The sequence below is a fragment of the Poecilia formosa genome, unplaced genomic scaffold (genome assembly GCF_000485575.1).
Source record: "Poecilia formosa unplaced genomic scaffold, Poecilia_formosa-5.1.2 Scaffold171, whole genome shotgun sequence".
NCBI lineage: Eukaryota > Metazoa > Chordata > Actinopteri > Cyprinodontiformes > Poeciliidae > Poecilia > Poecilia formosa.
In genome coordinates, this window is record NW_006800110.1 from 1,204,119 (window position 1) to 1,220,855 (window position 16,737).

The 16,737-nt window shown below is 36.1% G+C and overlaps 3 protein-coding genes across 3 annotated transcripts; all 3 read left to right on the forward strand.

Moving 5' to 3' along the window:
* Positions 1–1,467: 1,467 nt before the first annotated feature.
* Positions 1,468–3,271, forward strand: LOC103146950 (spore coat protein SP96-like). The gene is made up of 4 exons (XM_007565058.2): positions 1,468–1,649; positions 1,744–1,852; positions 2,373–2,447; positions 2,610–3,271. The coding sequence occupies exons 1-4, from the start codon at positions 1,577–1,579 to the stop codon at positions 2,947–2,949; spliced, it is 597 nt and encodes a 198-aa protein (XP_007565120.1). The 5' UTR covers positions 1,468–1,576; the 3' UTR covers positions 2,950–3,271.
* Positions 3,272–6,426: 3,155 nt separating this feature from the next.
* LOC103146952 (putative protein TPRXL) lies at positions 6,427–8,423 on the forward strand. Its single transcript, XM_007565061.2, has 4 exons — positions 6,427–6,603; positions 6,687–6,795; positions 7,633–7,707; positions 7,794–8,423. Exons 1-4 carry the CDS (start codon positions 6,549–6,551, stop codon positions 8,071–8,073), a joined length of 519 nt encoding a protein of 172 aa, XP_007565123.1. The 5' UTR covers positions 6,427–6,548; the 3' UTR covers positions 8,074–8,423.
* A 4,505-nt stretch (positions 8,424–12,928) lies between these two features.
* Positions 12,929–15,233, forward strand: ccl34b.4 (chemokine (C-C motif) ligand 34b, duplicate 4). Its single transcript, XM_007565060.2, has 4 exons — positions 12,929–13,105; positions 14,547–14,673; positions 14,744–14,802; positions 14,885–15,233. Exons 1-4 carry the CDS (start codon positions 13,033–13,035, stop codon positions 14,911–14,913), a joined length of 288 nt encoding a protein of 95 aa, XP_007565122.1. The 5' UTR covers positions 12,929–13,032; the 3' UTR covers positions 14,914–15,233.
* The last annotated feature ends 1,504 nt before the right edge of the window (positions 15,234–16,737 follow it).

Below are 16,737 nucleotides of genomic sequence, written 5' to 3' on the forward strand. Positions count from 1 at the left end.
TAAAATTTGGAATATTGGTCAATTGATATTATTCTGGTAATATAACTTCATTTTCATAATATTATGACTTTATTCTTGTAATCTTATGATTTTGTTCTTGTAGGTACATTTTCTTTCTTAGTTTGGTCCTATATTCTGTCGTAAGGATGGGACTCTCTCATGTGATGCTGTATTTAATTTTATGAGACATAACTATTTGATTTACTACTAAACTGCAAACTAATCCCATGTGTAAAGAAGGAAGGACTAATTTGGATTAAGCATCAGGTTTTTGGAACCAGACATTATCAGGCAATCAGCTTGGAGATAAAATTTTCTGTTCTAGTCTTTTTTTAATCGTGTTTAATAATCAAAAAGTTTCTCTGCAATACTTAATAATAAATAAATGACAACACAATATATATTTTTTACTCATCTACAAGATAATTGAACTTTAGATAATCAGGAAACGACAGCAGCTGGCTCAGGATCCTTTAGATTAGTTAGAAGAAGAACCAGCCTGGAGAGTCACCAGTCCATCACAGAGACACTGAGACCAACAGGGAACCAGTAGACCGAGTACCTGGAGAGAATCACCGCACGCGCATGGAGACTCCCTGTATAAAAACCAAAGGCTGGGATTTGAACCCAGAACCTTCTTGCTGCCTCAACTTCAAACAAAAAGGCCTAAATAAAGTAAAACAGCCATGAAGTGACAGTGCTGATGAGAGTCCCACTGTTCAGTCCTAAAACGGCAACTTTTTTCCCCCATTTCCAGCCGCTGTGGTTCTTTCTCTCTGCTGAGTCAAACCAACCTGTTCCCCTCCCCACCTGTGGGGGCGCTGCATCAAGAACCCCTGAAGAAAACGACATGAAAACCTCGGAAGACACTGAGCGCAACTTCCTGAACAAAATGTAGCAGGTCAGATTTTAACGGTTGTTACTTTTAGGATTTCTCTTTTGTTTTTGGTAAAAGACTAAGAACCATTTCTCCTGCTAGTGCTAGGTTAGCACGTTTGTTTTGGTTGTATTTACCCAGAATGCCCTGCTCTATGCATTCGAACTGCACCAGAGTTCACTTCAACTGAACTGAGACCGAGGTTTGTAGGACCAGATTTGATTTTTTTGGTTCGATTACCCATTCACACCTCCCCAAATGAACCGGACTGTTTCAGGTAAATTAACTGGAGTTTGATTAAAGCGGACCGAGCAGGTCCAGTGTGAATGAGACCATAATTAAGTGCATGAAAGAGGCTTTGACTGTTGCCTAACCCCCGGTTAAAGGTTTCCTTCCACCCCCTCAGCAAGGAGCTCCCTGTTTTTGACTCAACTTTCCGAATGAAACTTTCTGATGAAAGCGTTTCCGAAGAGTAAAGATTTTGGGTCATTTGGTGGAATTCCCCTGAAGTCAGCATCTCCGTCCTTCACATGTTCAGAGTGGAGGGAATCGGAAGATGACTAACCAGGGAGCCGCTTCTGCTTTCGGGCCGTTAAGTAGAGGCGCGTCCGTCCAGCCGTCAGTTCACAGCAGAGGCGGCTGACCAGAACCAGAACCAGAACCAGAACCAGACACTTTCTCTCCCCTCAGTCAGTGAAAATGATCCGGTTTGACGGTTTGTTGAAGGCTGCGCTGGTCACCGTCGTTTTGGTGGTCGCTTCTGGACACGCAGGTAAGACTGATTCAAAATGAAGCTGTTTGTTTTTGTGTGTGTTGAACTGGAAATGATTTGAGGCTTAGAGTTTTTTTTAAATCTTTATTTTCAGATGAGAAATTGGCCACATGCTGTGAAAAAGTGAACAGAAATGAGATCACAGAGCCGATCCTGGGATTCCTGTTCCAGAAAGCCAATTATCCCTGCGTCCAGGCGATCATGTGAGCATTTTCAATCCGAAAACTTCAAACTGCAATGAAATGAGATCTTTAATGAGAGAATTTTACACTTTTTAATCAGAATATGCAAAATAATAAAAGGAGACTCAACGCTGCAAAAACATTAAACCTTAAATACTTTTCTCTACTTTCTAGTACAAATATTATACTTGAAATAAGATTAAATTGACTTAAAAGTAACTTTTGAGCAAGAAATAAGAGTTTGTTTTAAGCCAGTAATTTCTTAAAATTGGCAGATTCTTTCACTTATAAGATGAAAAGCATCTTATTATAAGTGGAACTAGTATTAAGAAATTATTTATATATAATAAGCTCTTATTTCTTGGTGAAAAGTTGTAAATTAATTTTCTTATTTTATGTGATCTAAGATATTTGCACTAAATCTAGACATAAATATTTGATCAGATTTTGTACGATTTTAAGATGCTAACCTTCATTCTTAAATCTAATTAGATTTTTATAAAATGTGGATTCTAATCATTTGTGTCCGTTTTCCCTGCAGCTTTCAGACAGAAAGCGGTCTGTACTGCAGCCAGGTGTCGGCTCCCTGGGTTAAAAGAAAGATCAGCGAATTCAGGTTTGTCAATCAGTCTAATTTTATTTGTGTAGCACATTTCAGCAGCAAGGCCTTTCAGGTGCTTTACATTGTAACAAACACAAAGTCTAAAATAGACATTCCTAGTGCTTATCCTTCTGTTTTACTCGTCTATAATCTGTATTTCTACGTTTCCTCTAACAGGGCAGCGAAGGCTCAGGCAAAGGGTGCAGCCAGTTCCTCTCCATCAACACCATCAGCACCATCAACACCATCAGCGCCATCAGCGCCATCAGCACCATCAGCGCCATCAGCGGTCTCCCTCCTCTCCATCATAACATCCACCGCCGCCGCTCCACCTCCCTCCACTCTTCCTCCTTCCTCTCTTCCTCCTTCTTCTCTTCCTCCCTCCACCCTTCCTCCTTCCTCTTTCTCTTCTTTCTTCAGCTCCGCCTCCGGGATTTCATCTGGCGATTCGTTTTCTGGCGAGGAGGAGGAGAGCTCTGCGACCTTCATCACCTCCGCCTCCGGCGAAAACAACTGAACATGTTTCATCAACACCGGAACAAACAGCTTAGTTATATTGAATTAATTTAGGATTTTTAGTTTCTTTCATTAGTTAAATTATTTATTTGGTAAAGCTAAATTTGCTGCTCTGACACAGTTAAGGTTTATATTTATTACCTTGTGTATTTATAAACATTTGGAGTAACTTATGAAGCAGTTCGGACATGTTGAATGTTTACTCAGTGATTTGTGGAAATGTTTGGAACTTAAGAAACTTTAATGCTTGAACTTTGAACTCTGAAGGAAACATCTGGGAAAATAAGAACTTTATGCATTAATAAATGTGATTTTACATAAAATATTTGTTCATTTTGGTTTCCATCTCATATCGTCAGTAGCTGTTGGGTTCAAATCCCAGCCTGCACTGCAAAAACACAAAATCTTACCAAGTATTTATTGTCTAGTTTCTAGTGCAAATGTCTTAGTGGACCTGAAATAAGACAAAACTCACTAGTAACTTTTAGCAAGATATAAGAGCTTGTTTTATCTGCATCATTTAATTTACGTAAAACAAGTACATTTAAAAAGTTCTAGTGAGCTCTGCTGCCTTGCAGCAAGAAGGTTCTGGGTTCGATTCCTGGCCCTGGTCTTTCTGCATGCTGGGTTCTCTCTGGGTTCTCCAGTTTCCTCCCACAGTCCAAGAACATGACTGTCAGGTTAATTGGCCTCTCTAAATCCTCCTTAAGTGTGTGTGTGTGTGTGTGTGTGCGTGTGTGGGTGTGTGTGTGTGTGTGTGTGTCTCTGTGTTGCCCTGTGACAGACAGGTGACCTGTCCAGGTGACCTGTCCAGGTGACCCCGCCTCTCACCTGAAATATTCGCTGTAGAGGCACCAGCACCTCCTGACCCCACTAGGGACAAGGGTGTTAGGAAATGGATGGATGGATAGTTCCACTTGCACGTAATTTTTCCTCCTAAAAAGGTAATTTTCTGAAAAAACAACATATTCAGAGCACTAATTAATCCAAAACTGTACAAAATATTTTTACATTTTTAGCCAAAACCCACCAAGTTTTATAGTTTTGGGTTCACTTGGTTCAAATTCAGTACAGGAATGTAATGCTGTTGTGTTTTGGGCAATAAAAATTTACTTTTTAATATAAGAAAATAATTAATATTTGTTTACTTGCATCTTTGTCTAACGTATTTTACAAAGTTAAATGGAACATCTGCTGAATGTAATTTAAAAAAAATTGATTAATCGTGAAAATAACTGATTACTAAAATAATTGTTCATTGCAGCCCTAAAAATGTCTCAAACTCATTTAAAAATGTAAGTTTGTCTTAAACACAATAATCAGAGGAATTCATTTTTGTTGTCACAGGAGTATTTAATGTCATACATTCAATGTAGTAGAAACGGTTTGAGTTTCGTGCAAAAAACTGCAATTTGTGACTGGAACCGGCTGCAGCTACCGCTAATTAGCTGCTGGCTAGCTAGCTAGTGAGCTATCGCTTTTTGCGCCTGGACAACATTCATCTTTGCGACTGGCTCACTTCTGTTGCCAAACATTCATTCTTATACTTATATACATCTACACAATTATCTTTACATTTCTATCATTATAAAGGTCATTATAAAGATTTTATTAATAATGGTGTTAAAAAGGTTTAAAAATCTTAAATTTTCACTGGTGTGTTTCACTAACACGTTTCTACCTGAACTCGGTACCGTTTTAAACAACCTGCTGAGGCACCGTTCGCCCTATAGAGGGCAGCACTGAGACGATAATGTGGATATAAATAAATTCACAGAAAAATGTTCAAATTTGCACAGAAACGTGAAGATAGAACCAAAAATAATCTATTAAGACAATTTATCAACATAAAAGATGAGTCAGGAGTTAGTCGTATAGCAGTTTGTTTATTTATATTTTTTTTACTTTGTTTCCGTCATTTCTGCTGTAACGCCTGAATTTCCCCACTATGAGACAACAGATTATTTCTCTGTTCTTTTGTACAATAATGTTTAATGTGTGACTAATCCTGACTAACAGGATTGTTATAGTTTTGATATCTATATATAGGTTTGCCTGAAGGTGTTCAGATATCAGTTTTTATGGCTTGTTTTTGTTACTGGGAGGGAAAACATTGTGACTTGTTGCATTAAGTCATGCTGAGACTCGTTGCTAAATCTGTTGAGACATGAATGCAACTTCCACAAAACAAGAACATCTTGACCTCAAAATCTTCCCTTTTTTACTTGTTTTCAACCTGAATTTAAAACCAAAATATAAACCAATTATTAAATAATGTTTCCTTATTATAAGCAGATATTACGTACTCTGATGTTGGTCCAGTTAAACCAGTCCTGCTTTATTCTTTAGAGAAATTAATTAAATTTGTTTTATGTTTTTGTGAAGTTGAAAAATGCATTTAAATTGACTTCCCATTTGAAAATATTTATATTTTAGTTTATTGCCCTAGATTTTTATACAATATGCCCTGATAAGTTTTAGACTCATTTTGGGATTTTTTTATTTATTTATTTATTTTTTTGCATAATTTATTAGCTTTACTTTTTGGTGTTAATTATAGCATGTTTATATTGATTTCAAAAACAAAAAGAAATGCTTTATACCTGTTTTTACTTGTTTCTTTACTGTGAATCTCCGGTTCTCGTTGGTTAGAAAACACAACCAAACACCAAATATGTCTTAATATTCATTAATATTTACACTCAGAGACATTCAGCCAATCAGCACCAAGCAAAATGAACGCAGCTCCTGGATTGGCTCATTTGGCAGCCAATGGTAGATCAAGTAGCCTAAATATTTCAGCTTCCCAATCTGTATTTTGTTTTGAATATTTTAGATATATTCTACAAAAAATTATCCAAATGGGTTAAATTTTCTGAAAATATTTTGACTTTCGTTGATGCATTTAACCCTACACTGCAAAAACACAAAATCTTACAAAGTTTTCTGTCTAGAAAACATCAGTACACTTGAAATAAGACAAAACTAACTTACAAATAACTTTTTCTTATCATGATATAGGAGCTTATTTTAAGTCAATAATTCCTTAGTATTAATTTAAAAAGTTCTTGTTCCACTGGCAGATTATTTCACTTACAATAAGATGTTTTAAGTTAAATTATCTGCCAGTGGAACAAAAACTTTCTCAGCAATATTGAGAAAGTATTTACTTAAAACAAGCTCCTGTATCTTGCTGTAAAGTTACTTGTAAGTTAGTTTTGTCTTATTTCAAGTGTATGTTGTGTTTTTGCAGTGTGTGAACAGGTGAATCCACAGGTTCATGTCTGAACTTATGCCATCAGGTTGACCTCTTATTTCCCAGGGTTTCCATTCACCCACACAGTTAGGGATGAAATATGACAAAAACTGTAAATATAATTTAGTTACTTTGTGAAATCATCGTCATCTGAGTTAGTCAGGCGCTGAGTTGTTGCTGGTTGACAAGCAGAAACTGAACTTCTGCTTTTCTCAGTTTAATAAATAGATGTTTTCTTCAGAGGGCTGTCAGTTCACCACCAGCTCTGTGGAGGGGAAGTGAGACGACCGACCGACCAGAAATACTTTCTTCTCCGTTTATTCTCCTGCTTTCTTACCATCAACATGCTGAAGGTCGCGCTGGTCGCTGTCATCATGGCGGTTGTTTCTGCAAATCCAGGTAAGGTCAAACTTTAGTTGAATGTTAAGTATTAATGTTTATTCCTGATAAAGACTAAATATTTGATTTTTTGTTGTTCTCAGGTGAGAAGTTGTTTAGCTGCTGTAAGAAAGTCAGCACAGCTGAGATCAAAGAACCGATAATAAAGTTTGAGGTCCAGCGGTCGAATCCTCCGTGTGTGACAGCCGTCATGTACGTACCTGCAAAGTTTCTGATTAAAATGGGAACATGGAGACGATAGCTTTCAGAATCATCGTTTAATTTACAGCTAAAATAATTATAGTTTAGAGCAGGGGGGTCCAAAATGCGGTCCAGGGGCCATTTGTGACCCTCAGACTGATTTTGTGCGGCCCCCCGACTGCTATTGAAAATGATACAAATTTGTCCCCTAGATTCAGATGGAGGCTTTTAATTTGTAACCATGGTAAAAATTATTACATTTCTTACACAGAAAATGAAAGATAGAACAGAAAAAATGTGTCTTTTTATAACAAAGTTTGAACAAAAAGTCAAACCAGGTTTATCCAGAAGCTTTTACTGAAAAGCCAAATTTCTTTCTGTTTTAAACTTGGCTAATATAGCAAACACTTTGAAACAAAGTGACCCAAATCATGTTTTTATTAATTAAAATACATTTATTCAATAAAACCCAAAATAAACTTAAAACTGGATGTTTTTCTTTTTACACATCAAACATGCAGAATCCGCCGCGGCTTTTTAGGGCCTTTGTGGAGAAAAAAGTAAATTTCTGACAAAAATTTTAGAGTAATCTCAGAAATTTTCTACAAAAAATGTCGAAATCTTCAACGAAAAAAACTTTGAATGTTCTTTTCATTTTTCTAGAAAATTTCTGAGTTTTTTATTAAAATTTGTTCATTTTTTCTGCACCTTGGTAAAAATCAGGATTTGGATCTACAGTGACATCAGTTTACTTTATCTGGCTGAATTTAGGTTGTTAGTTTTTTTGCTTCTGGTTTACAAAAGTTTGTACACCCCTGGTTGATGGTTTCTTCTTTCTGTGACCTGCAGCTTCACCACCCAGACGGGGCATTACTGCAGCCACCCTCAGGCTCCCTGGGTTTTCCAGAAGATCCAAGAGCTGAGGTGAGTTTAAACTGGATTTATTCCTAATAACTTCAATCTTTCACTATTAAACTCATATTTTTATGTTTTTATTGCTTTTCCAACAGGAGAGCCAAAGCTCAGCTGTCCACTCCTCAGGTTGTCGCTTCAACCCCTCCATCAACTTCATCTTCATCTTCATCTTCATCTTCGTCTTCAACTTCATCTTCGTCTTCAACTTCATCTTCGTCTTCATCTTCCGTGCTCCTCTCCATCATTACATCCACCGCTGCTCCGCCTTCATCATCATCACCCGGACCGTCTTCTTCATCTACGTCTTCGTCTTTCTCCTCTTCTGCCTCCACAACCGCAGAAAGTGAGACGTTTTCTGCATCCACAGATCAGTAGATCTGCAGCTGATGCAGAAAAACAGAAAATATATTTAATTTGTTTCTCTGTACAACTAAAAACTAAAGATAAGAAAAATGAAAGAATAGAATTAAGCTAAATTCACGTTAAATATTCCGTTTTTCAGTGTTAATTTGGTAACGTTATTTATTAAAGTATTTCACTGTCCAGGTAGAGGATAAACTATATTTATATTTATTTACAGAGCTCCAAAGAGTTTAATAAATGATAAAATTGTCTGTAAAATATTTTAAGCTATCTGTTTACTTTAAGGCATTAACTTTTCACTCTGAAGTAAAACTGTAAAGATATAAAGATTGTTTTTAGAAATAAAAATATCTAATCTAAAACTTAATGTTTGGTTTTCTTCATCTTGGTTAATTTTCTGAAAATAAAAATCCAGATAAAAGTCAATATTTTAACTTTCATCAAACATTTTTATGGACAAAAATCATCAAACTTCAATTTAAAACAAAATAAATTCAATAAATGAAGATATTAATAAAAAGTCTAATTATTTTAGGAATTTTACCTCCAAGTTAAACATTATTAATTACACACAGATGTTTTAAAGCTTTTATTTCTGTTAATTATAATTAAAATTAGAATGTAGCTTTAATGTAAAGTATGTTTAATGTCGATTTTATGTCGATACTTTTAACCAGACAAATGAAACTCACTGGAAGTAAACTCTGATTTATTGAAGATGACTCTGCAGTATATAAATAAACTTTTCCTGGTTCAGGATTTTCTAAATCCAGCTTTTAATTGACCAGGATTAAATCATTTTTAATGTCATGGTTTCATGAATAACATTTAACAGCTTAATTCATAACGTTTAGTAAAAACAAAGACAGTTTCCATCATGAAAAAGTAAAAACGTAACTTCAGGAAGGTAACTGGTCCATTGCTGGGAACCATTTCCATGTTTCTGCAGGTGTCTAGTTAAAGTATTTGATCCGGTTTCTGGTCAGAGAGTGAAAGCAGTCCTTCGTCCACTCAGAGTCAGAAACCAAATGAAACTAAAACTGTTTGGTCATGATGGCGGCTGCTGCAGCTGCAGGAAACAGGGAAGTTTGTCAAACTTTGTTGAAGAACGGCAGTGGCAGCATCATGCTGTGTTTTCTCAAAATAGATGGCATCATGGGAATAACATGTTACTCTGAATCAACATCACAAGACATCAGATAGTGCAGTTAAAGCGGCGTTGAGAAATCTGGAAAGGAACAGGTCAGTAGAAGGAGGTCAAAGGTCAAACTAACTCCTAACCAAACGCTCCAACTGTTTAAAAGACAATCCTACCAAACATTTAATGTCTGAGTAAAAATCCACCCAAATGTTTTAGCTCTGTTGTAATGTGGTCATCTTGGGTAATTATGAGCAGTCAGTATCTTATGAGTAAAGAATGAGGGAGGATTCCTGAACGAGGCGTCAAGCTAACAGCCGCCGCCGACTTCTGCTGATTCACAACTCAGAAATGTAACTTCCAGATCAACTACAGATGGTTTTATTGTTGTTTTATTCATTTCAAAGCAAAACAACAAAAGCACCACGTCTGCTTCTGCAACACAGGAGGAATTTACTCCAGAAGAAGTTTGTGTTAGAAAGAAGTAATTTTACATTCAGCAGAAAGTTTGTTTGGTTTTTAATGAAAGGAGAGAATCTAAATAGATTATAATCTATTTAGACGAATAACGTCTAAATAGATTATAATTCCTCCCAGAACCTTCCAAAGTTCATACTTTTATTAACTTTACCTGTAAACATTTTGGAAGAAATATCTTACGAGTGAAATAATCTGCAAATGAAACCAGAACTTTTCATCAATACTAAGGACTTATTTACTTAAACAAATTCATATATCTTGCCGAAAACTTAGTTTTGTTTTATTTCAAGTGCACTGAATCAGATAAAACCAGATAAAAATACTTGGTAATGTTTTGTTTTTTGCAGTTTGGGGTTAAATGGATCCATGAAGGTTCAGGTTTGAACTTTATCAGGAAAACTGAACTTCCTGAAACGTTTCCTGAACTGAAATCCACTAAAAGTTTCGCTTTAATCTCAGAAAGCGATTCTGTTTCACAGCAAACCACATTTTAGGTTGAGAAACCAAGTGGCATTTCTTTTATGTTTCCGTTTCTGCAATTTGTTACATCAGAAGCATGTTGACATTTTGACTCAGGATGTTGTCTAACATAAGGTTTTCGTTTATCTTGTCCTAAACTTAAAATTTCCTCTTTTTCGTACTTTAAATCTGACACAGTGTCTGCAGCCTAATGACTAGCATATTTCTTGAAGCCGATCACGCCGAGTCACGGTGAAATCATTAAGTTTCTCTGGATCATCAGTCACATGATGCCTGAGTCGGCAGGATGTGGAAAGTTACCAGCTAATCTTCCATTCTTCAGAAGTTGCCACAACTTCCTGATATTATAATGCAACGTCCGTGATAAATATTGCTTGGTGAATTATTTTGCTTCTGTGAGCAGGTTAGGCTGGTTTATGGCCTACACAAAACATGATTATTATGTTTTTTTGTATAAAATCATTCTTAAATAATGAGATTTTATTCTGGTCAGTTCAGAATGAACTGTTTTAGGGTTCTGTCACTTTAAATCTAAACAAACTGCTGCTGGCCACGCCCACAACTCAACGTTTACAACCACCTGTGAAAACAGATGCAAACAGAAGCACAAATATTCAACCATACATCTTTGAAAAACAGAAGTAGAGCCTCCTGCACAACCAACAAGAATCCAGCAAATGGTTTCTGGATGGTAAGTCAACAACAAAACACTTTGTCTTTCCCAGCAGCCATTATACAGCATGAAACCAACTGACCATTTAATTTCAGAGGTGAATAAAGTACCCAAACATTATATTCAAGTAAGAGTAAAAAGTATCAATCCAACAGATCAACAGTAAAAAAGAATTTGGTAAAAAAAAAAAGTCCACTGAATTACTGAATAACTGATCCAATTATCAGTTGTTTAAAATTTAAAAGTTGCATCTTCAGACAGTTAAGTGGAAATGTTGGTATTTTAAAGACCACCAAATTTTCAATAATTCATATAAGCAACAAAAATAACAAAATTAGGCAAAACAAAATGTTTCGATTCAGTTTATTTCAATAAAAAACATATAAAACTTTAATAAAAACTGCAGGTGTGTGTCTGTCTGGTGGATTTTTGGTTAAAACATGATTGTTTTTATTCAGTGGGAAGAAAATCCAGAAATTTTACTCAACAGTAGAAATACTTCATAATAAAATTACTCAAAAGCACAAAGTAGTAAAAATACTCCTAAAAGTACTTAAAAAAAAGTTACTCAAGTAAATGTAACTAGTTTAATACCCGACTCTGCCAAACCAGCTGGAGCTCAACTGGGGTTGCTAGGTAACAACCTGGGCTTTGCTGGGGTTGCTAGGCAACGTCTCATTGCCCTCTGAATGTGGCAGAGTTTTTTGAAACAGTTCGTTTACTAGATACTAAAACCATGAACGTACTGCCTGTAAATGTCTGGATGATTTCAAAATCGCTTTGGTTGTTCTTTAGAAGCAGCAGAAACTCAAAGTGGAAAATAAAAACTGAACTTTGCTTCACGTTGTGCTGCTCTTTTAGACGTGTACGGAGGTGAACACTAACAGTGACGGGGATCCGAGAGGCCCAACCGCAGAATGTTACAAAACACAAAACTTTAGTTTCTGCAACATCGTTTTTACCTAAGAAGGAAGCAGCCTGAACTGACCACAGCTGAGTGGTTGATGCGAAACGTTTCAGCTGTTTATCCACTGGTAGAGTTTAACATTTACAGTTACAAAACCTTCACTGAGCTTTATAGTCCTGGAAGAAAACCAGACTTTTAACGATCAAATGTGTTCAAATGGCCTAGTCAAAGTACAGACCTAAATCTAATTAAGAAACTTGAAACATGATGAACATCTTTCATATATTTATTTGTAAAAGCAGACACTCTTTACCTTTAATGGCTCTGCTGTGTGTTGTCACATAAAATACCACCAGAACAAATTTAGATTTGTTGTTCTGGAGCAAAAGGTGTGAACTCATTACAGCGACTGAATGTGGGAAATCCATGTGTGACTTCCTGTGCAGTCAGAACAGGAAATCCTGAAAATGTCAAATCATAATGTTATCCTCACTGTGAAGCATAAATCTGAGCTGGATTTAAAACAGTGCAACACTCTGTAACTCTGTGTTTATGCACCAGACTGACATGATGAGGGAGTTTCATAAATGTTTACGACTGCTGACATGAAGCATCATTTGTAAATAATGACTCTTCTAATGTAAAGATGCACTAAACGTTACATTAAAAGTGTCAACTTTGCATTATTCAGTAAATAATGACACTTTTAATGCAAAGATCCGTTAAAAGTTTCATTATGGCATTTCATGTCAGCAGTCATAAATATTCATAAATGTTCATAAGTCGTTATGTCATGTTCATGTCAGACTCCAGTGTTACCCAAACTCTAAAGGTTTCTGTTTCCGCTCTGATTGGAAGTTAAAGGAAATTTGTCGTAAGCGTCAGAAATGAGTCCATTTAAAAACTAGTTTGAGATATTTTTTGTGCAAATTTGAAAACACATCTGATGATTATCCTCAGCCTTTGTGTTTATTATAATTAGCCGTCAGATTGAAACAGAAATCATGTTTTGTTGTGTGAAGTTGCCACCATGACAAAGCGAAACAGGCGACGTGTTTTCTGACGACGTGTGAAGCCGTTTCTCAGAAACATGTCACTGAGATGAAGCTTGTGGTTGGAGGGGCGAACAGCCTCTGATGTTTGGAGCGGAGGTGAGAAACACTGACCACGAAACAATCACACAACCTGCAGAAGCATGAAGACATGAGCGTCATGGGGCCACAGGAGCCCCGCTGATGGCACCGATAAATACCAGACCAGAGATCAGCTGCTGTCAGTCCGACCCATCAGCTGATGATCAAAATGAAGATCCTGCTCCTGCTGCTCCTCCTGCTCACAGCCTGTCCATGCAGCCACTCCTCTGCAGGTAGATTCTCCTCACCGCACGTCTGCATTTCATCCATCGGCTACAGACACTTCAGTTTATTAACAGTTTATTTACCGCTGCAAAAACACAAAATATTACCACGGGTTTTTGGTTTCTGCTCTTGAAGTAAGACTAAACTAACTGCAGGTTTTGTGTTTTTGCAAAGGAGATTTTTGGTGTTTTGGCAAAATCTCCTGTTGGAAACATTTAAATGATCCATCTGCTCTTGTCCTGAACTGGAAATCTTAATTCATGGTTTAGTTTTATTTCGATTATTGTAATGCATTCTGCACAAAACAAAACTCGGACCGGTTGAAGTCGCCACAAACTGCTTTCATGTGACTGTGTGGCCGATACATCGACTAAAATACATTTTAAGATCCGATACACAGTAGATACATCCCCGTATCGCCAATACAGATATCGATACTTTTCTATTGTCTAAGTTTTATATACCATGAAACTTCTGACCTTTAGGTGTTTTGATGGTGTAGCAGCATTTGAAAACTTTTTAAAGAAATATTGACACGATAAACAGATAAAAGAACAAAACAAATTTATGTCCACAGAATAAACAATCATCAGAATATCTTCATAATTGAAATTACAGAAAAAACAATTGCTTAATGAATAGATGCCAACTTAAACAAAACTCGTTTTTCAATAAAATGCTTTTTTTTTTTTTTTGGCTGAATCGAAGTTAGTGACCGAGCCCCGATATCTGGAGAAAACCTTGGATTATTTATTTATGTACTTTACATGTAGGAGCATATTTACTTATTAGTCTGGTAAACATGAAAATACTGCCAGGCGTTATCAAAACCAGACTCTATTCCACTCAGAATGTCATAATCTAAAGCTTCCCCGTTTGCTACTGATGGAAACGACAAAGAAGACGACAGGAAGGGGAAGGAGGATGATGGTGCTGCATGGTTTCTAATGATTTATCACATAAACAGTTACTCATGTTTGATTTTAATTATGTTTCTCATTTAATGGAAACACTGCAATTGAGAAATTATGTTTTTAGGACATTAGTGGAATATTGACAAGTTTTACGTACACTTGTAATGGAAACCAGTAAAACCCAACAACATGGAGGACAGAAAGTTTCCAGTTTGTCATGGAAAAACAATAATCTATTTTAGGAGGATTGTATCAACTCACTGACTTTTCTGCAAAGTCTTAGAAAGCACAAGGCGACAGTAGGAAGGAACAACAACCTTTTAACAGGAAGATTACTACTATTACGTTTTTTATGTCAATATTAATTAATTAGTGACTTAAAAAAAGTTCCTATATCTTCATGAAAAGTTATTTTTATGTCATTTTTGTCCTATTTCAAGTAGGAAGATATTTGCATCAGAAACTAGAGAGAAATACTTGTTAATATTTTGTGTTTTTGCAGTTTAAACTCTAATTCCCTTTCTGTCGTTTGCAGCTCACTATCCGACCGGGAAGAACCGGCCGTGCTGCCTCCACGTCTCCAGGAAGAACCTCAGCCGTCAAGTCTCCCGGTTGGTTTTCCATAAGCAGCCGGCCCGGTTTCCCTGTGTGAACGCTGTGATGTGAGTTCACTCTGATTCATTTCAACACGCAGAATCACACCAGAATTAACGAATCTGTTTACGTGTCCAGATTCTACACAAAGAAAGGACCCGTATGTGTCCATCCCAACGACTCCTGGGTCCAACAAGGTACATCAGCTCTTCAAATGCAAACACAGGAAACAATGCATCGTTTATAAATTAACTCTGACTTTCACTTTTTTCTCTTCAGTCATTGCAAATATTACGAAGAAGGACTAAAGCGAACATGTGAACACACCGCTGGACATGAAGCTTAATTTAAAATATTAATCATCCTCAGACCTGATGCTTGCAGATGAGCTCCACTGTTTCTTATATTTATTTTCTTCTACATGAAAAATAAAATATTAATTTGACTAATGAAATTGCTGCATTTGCTTTCAACACTTAAGATAATTGTATTTTTCCTCTCATCTCATTTTTGCACCTGTTTTAATGCATTACTTCCTGTGAAATGCTTTATGAAATATTAATAAAGTTGCTTACTTATTCACTCAAATTGTGCTGCTGAGAATTAAATAAATATATTTTGTCAATAATTATGATTTTGAACATTTTTACACTGAATCTTCAATGTAAACGACAGAAATATAAAAATAACAGAGGTGAAAGTCCAGGACTTTACTGCCATCTTGTGGCCAAAGCTGGTATGAAAAACAGCGATTGGCCTAAAAACGTTTGAATTTCTTACTGAAATCCTGATGAAGTTGATTTTAACTGTCTGAATGCACTGACCAAAAAATAAAGTTTTATTTAGTTATTAGTGTCTAATTATTGGTAATTACAAACTGAAAATGTGTTGGAAATCACATGAACATTGTGTCAAATATGAGTCAGTGACCATAAAATATATCAGAACTCAGTTTAGTTCAAAGAAAACCAAAACTAACCCAGTTTTTATGTCACTATTAAAAGCCATAAGAAGTGTATTGTATAAAAGTAATAAATTATTCCTTAGTCATTTTAAAGATTCAGGATTTTATTTACTTTAAGCAGCAAAGTTAAAATAAAGTATTTCTTTATAAAGCAGATGTTTTATGCTTTCATTCTTTTTTTACTGTTTGTATTAATTTCATTCATGAACTAAATAGAAACATGCTGTTTATTGTAAAATTATTGAATGTTCTCCCACTTTGCAAAGTTACAGCTTCAGCTTATCAGAATGGCCTAATCAAAGTCAAGAGCTAAATCAAACTTCAGGAGCAAGACTTCATCCAATCTGATGAAGTTTAAAGAGATTTTCTTACTCTTCATGTTCAAAGTCGATAAAGAAAAACCCCAGAAGGATTTTTAGCATCAAATCATAAATCAAACCTTTCGGCTGCCGAACGTCCAGATGTTTGGTTATCACAGCTGAACAGGAAACAAAGGAGTCCAGAAAAACTTTCAGCTACTTTGACTGTTTCGGCTTACAGTTTAACTCTCCGAATTCAGCATGACGCTGAGGAAGAGTGAGGAAGATGTCAGTGGAGAATCGTGTCCCGTCAGCAGGTCAGTTCCCGAAACCACACAGACACAAACAGCACAGACCTGCGTCAGGGTCCAGTTATTCACTTTCAGCTTCACATTTAGCTCACAGAAAGAGCCGAATAAACTGGACCAACATTCAGGTTTAGGATGGACACTGTCCACTCACAGGTTCACACAGATGGGAGCTAAAAGACCATCTTTATTTTTTCCCACAATTTTGTAAATAGCAAATGGGGAAAATAATAAAAAGTACAATAACTATCATATTCCTTTAACTCTGAGGAAAACCTCACAGCAGCTGCAGGCGCCCTGATGCTAACAGTTAGCGTAACGGATACAGTCTGATGTGAAAGTCTGATAATTATTAAAATTCAAAAATAAGTTGAAATATCAACTGTGTGTCTAATGAATCTCTGAAAAACGAGCTAAGATGGCAAAACAGAAGTATTTTAAAAATTATTTCAGAACATAAATATTTAATAATATTCAATCTGAAATCAGATTGTTTTCAAACATTACATTTTACAAAGCTTCAGTAATCGTCGCTAAGTGAAAAACAATTAAAAAACAGAC

Bases quoted from the DNA above. Each gene is read 5' to 3' on its own strand.
- ccl34b.4 (XM_007565060.2), top strand. From the start codon at position 13,033: ATGATCAAAATGAAGATCCTGCTCCTGCTGCTCCTCCTGCTCACAGCC. The intron at 13,106-14,546 runs GTAGATTCTCCT...TGTCGTTTGCAG, and splicing joins ATGCAGCCACTCCTCTGCAG to CTCACTATCCGACCGGGAAG. The intron at 14,674-14,743 runs GTGAGTTCACTC...TTACGTGTCCAG, and splicing joins CCCTGTGTGAACGCTGTGAT to ATTCTACACAAAGAAAGGAC.
- LOC103146952 (XM_007565061.2), top strand. From the start codon at position 6,549: ATGCTGAAGGTCGCGCTGGTCGCTGTCATCATGGCGGTTGTTTCTGCA. The intron at 6,796-7,632 runs GTACGTACCTGC...TGTGACCTGCAG, and splicing joins CCGTGTGTGACAGCCGTCAT to CTTCACCACCCAGACGGGGC. The intron at 7,708-7,793 runs GTGAGTTTAAAC...CTTTTCCAACAG, and splicing joins CAGAAGATCCAAGAGCTGAG to GAGAGCCAAAGCTCAGCTGT.
- LOC103146950 (XM_007565058.2), top strand. From the start codon at position 1,577: ATGATCCGGTTTGACGGTTTGTTGAAGGCTGCGCTGGTCACCGTCGTT. The intron at 1,650-1,743 runs GTAAGACTGATT...CTTTATTTTCAG, and splicing joins GGTCGCTTCTGGACACGCAG to ATGAGAAATTGGCCACATGC. The intron at 2,448-2,609 runs GTTTGTCAATCA...TTCCTCTAACAG, and splicing joins AGAAAGATCAGCGAATTCAG to GGCAGCGAAGGCTCAGGCAA.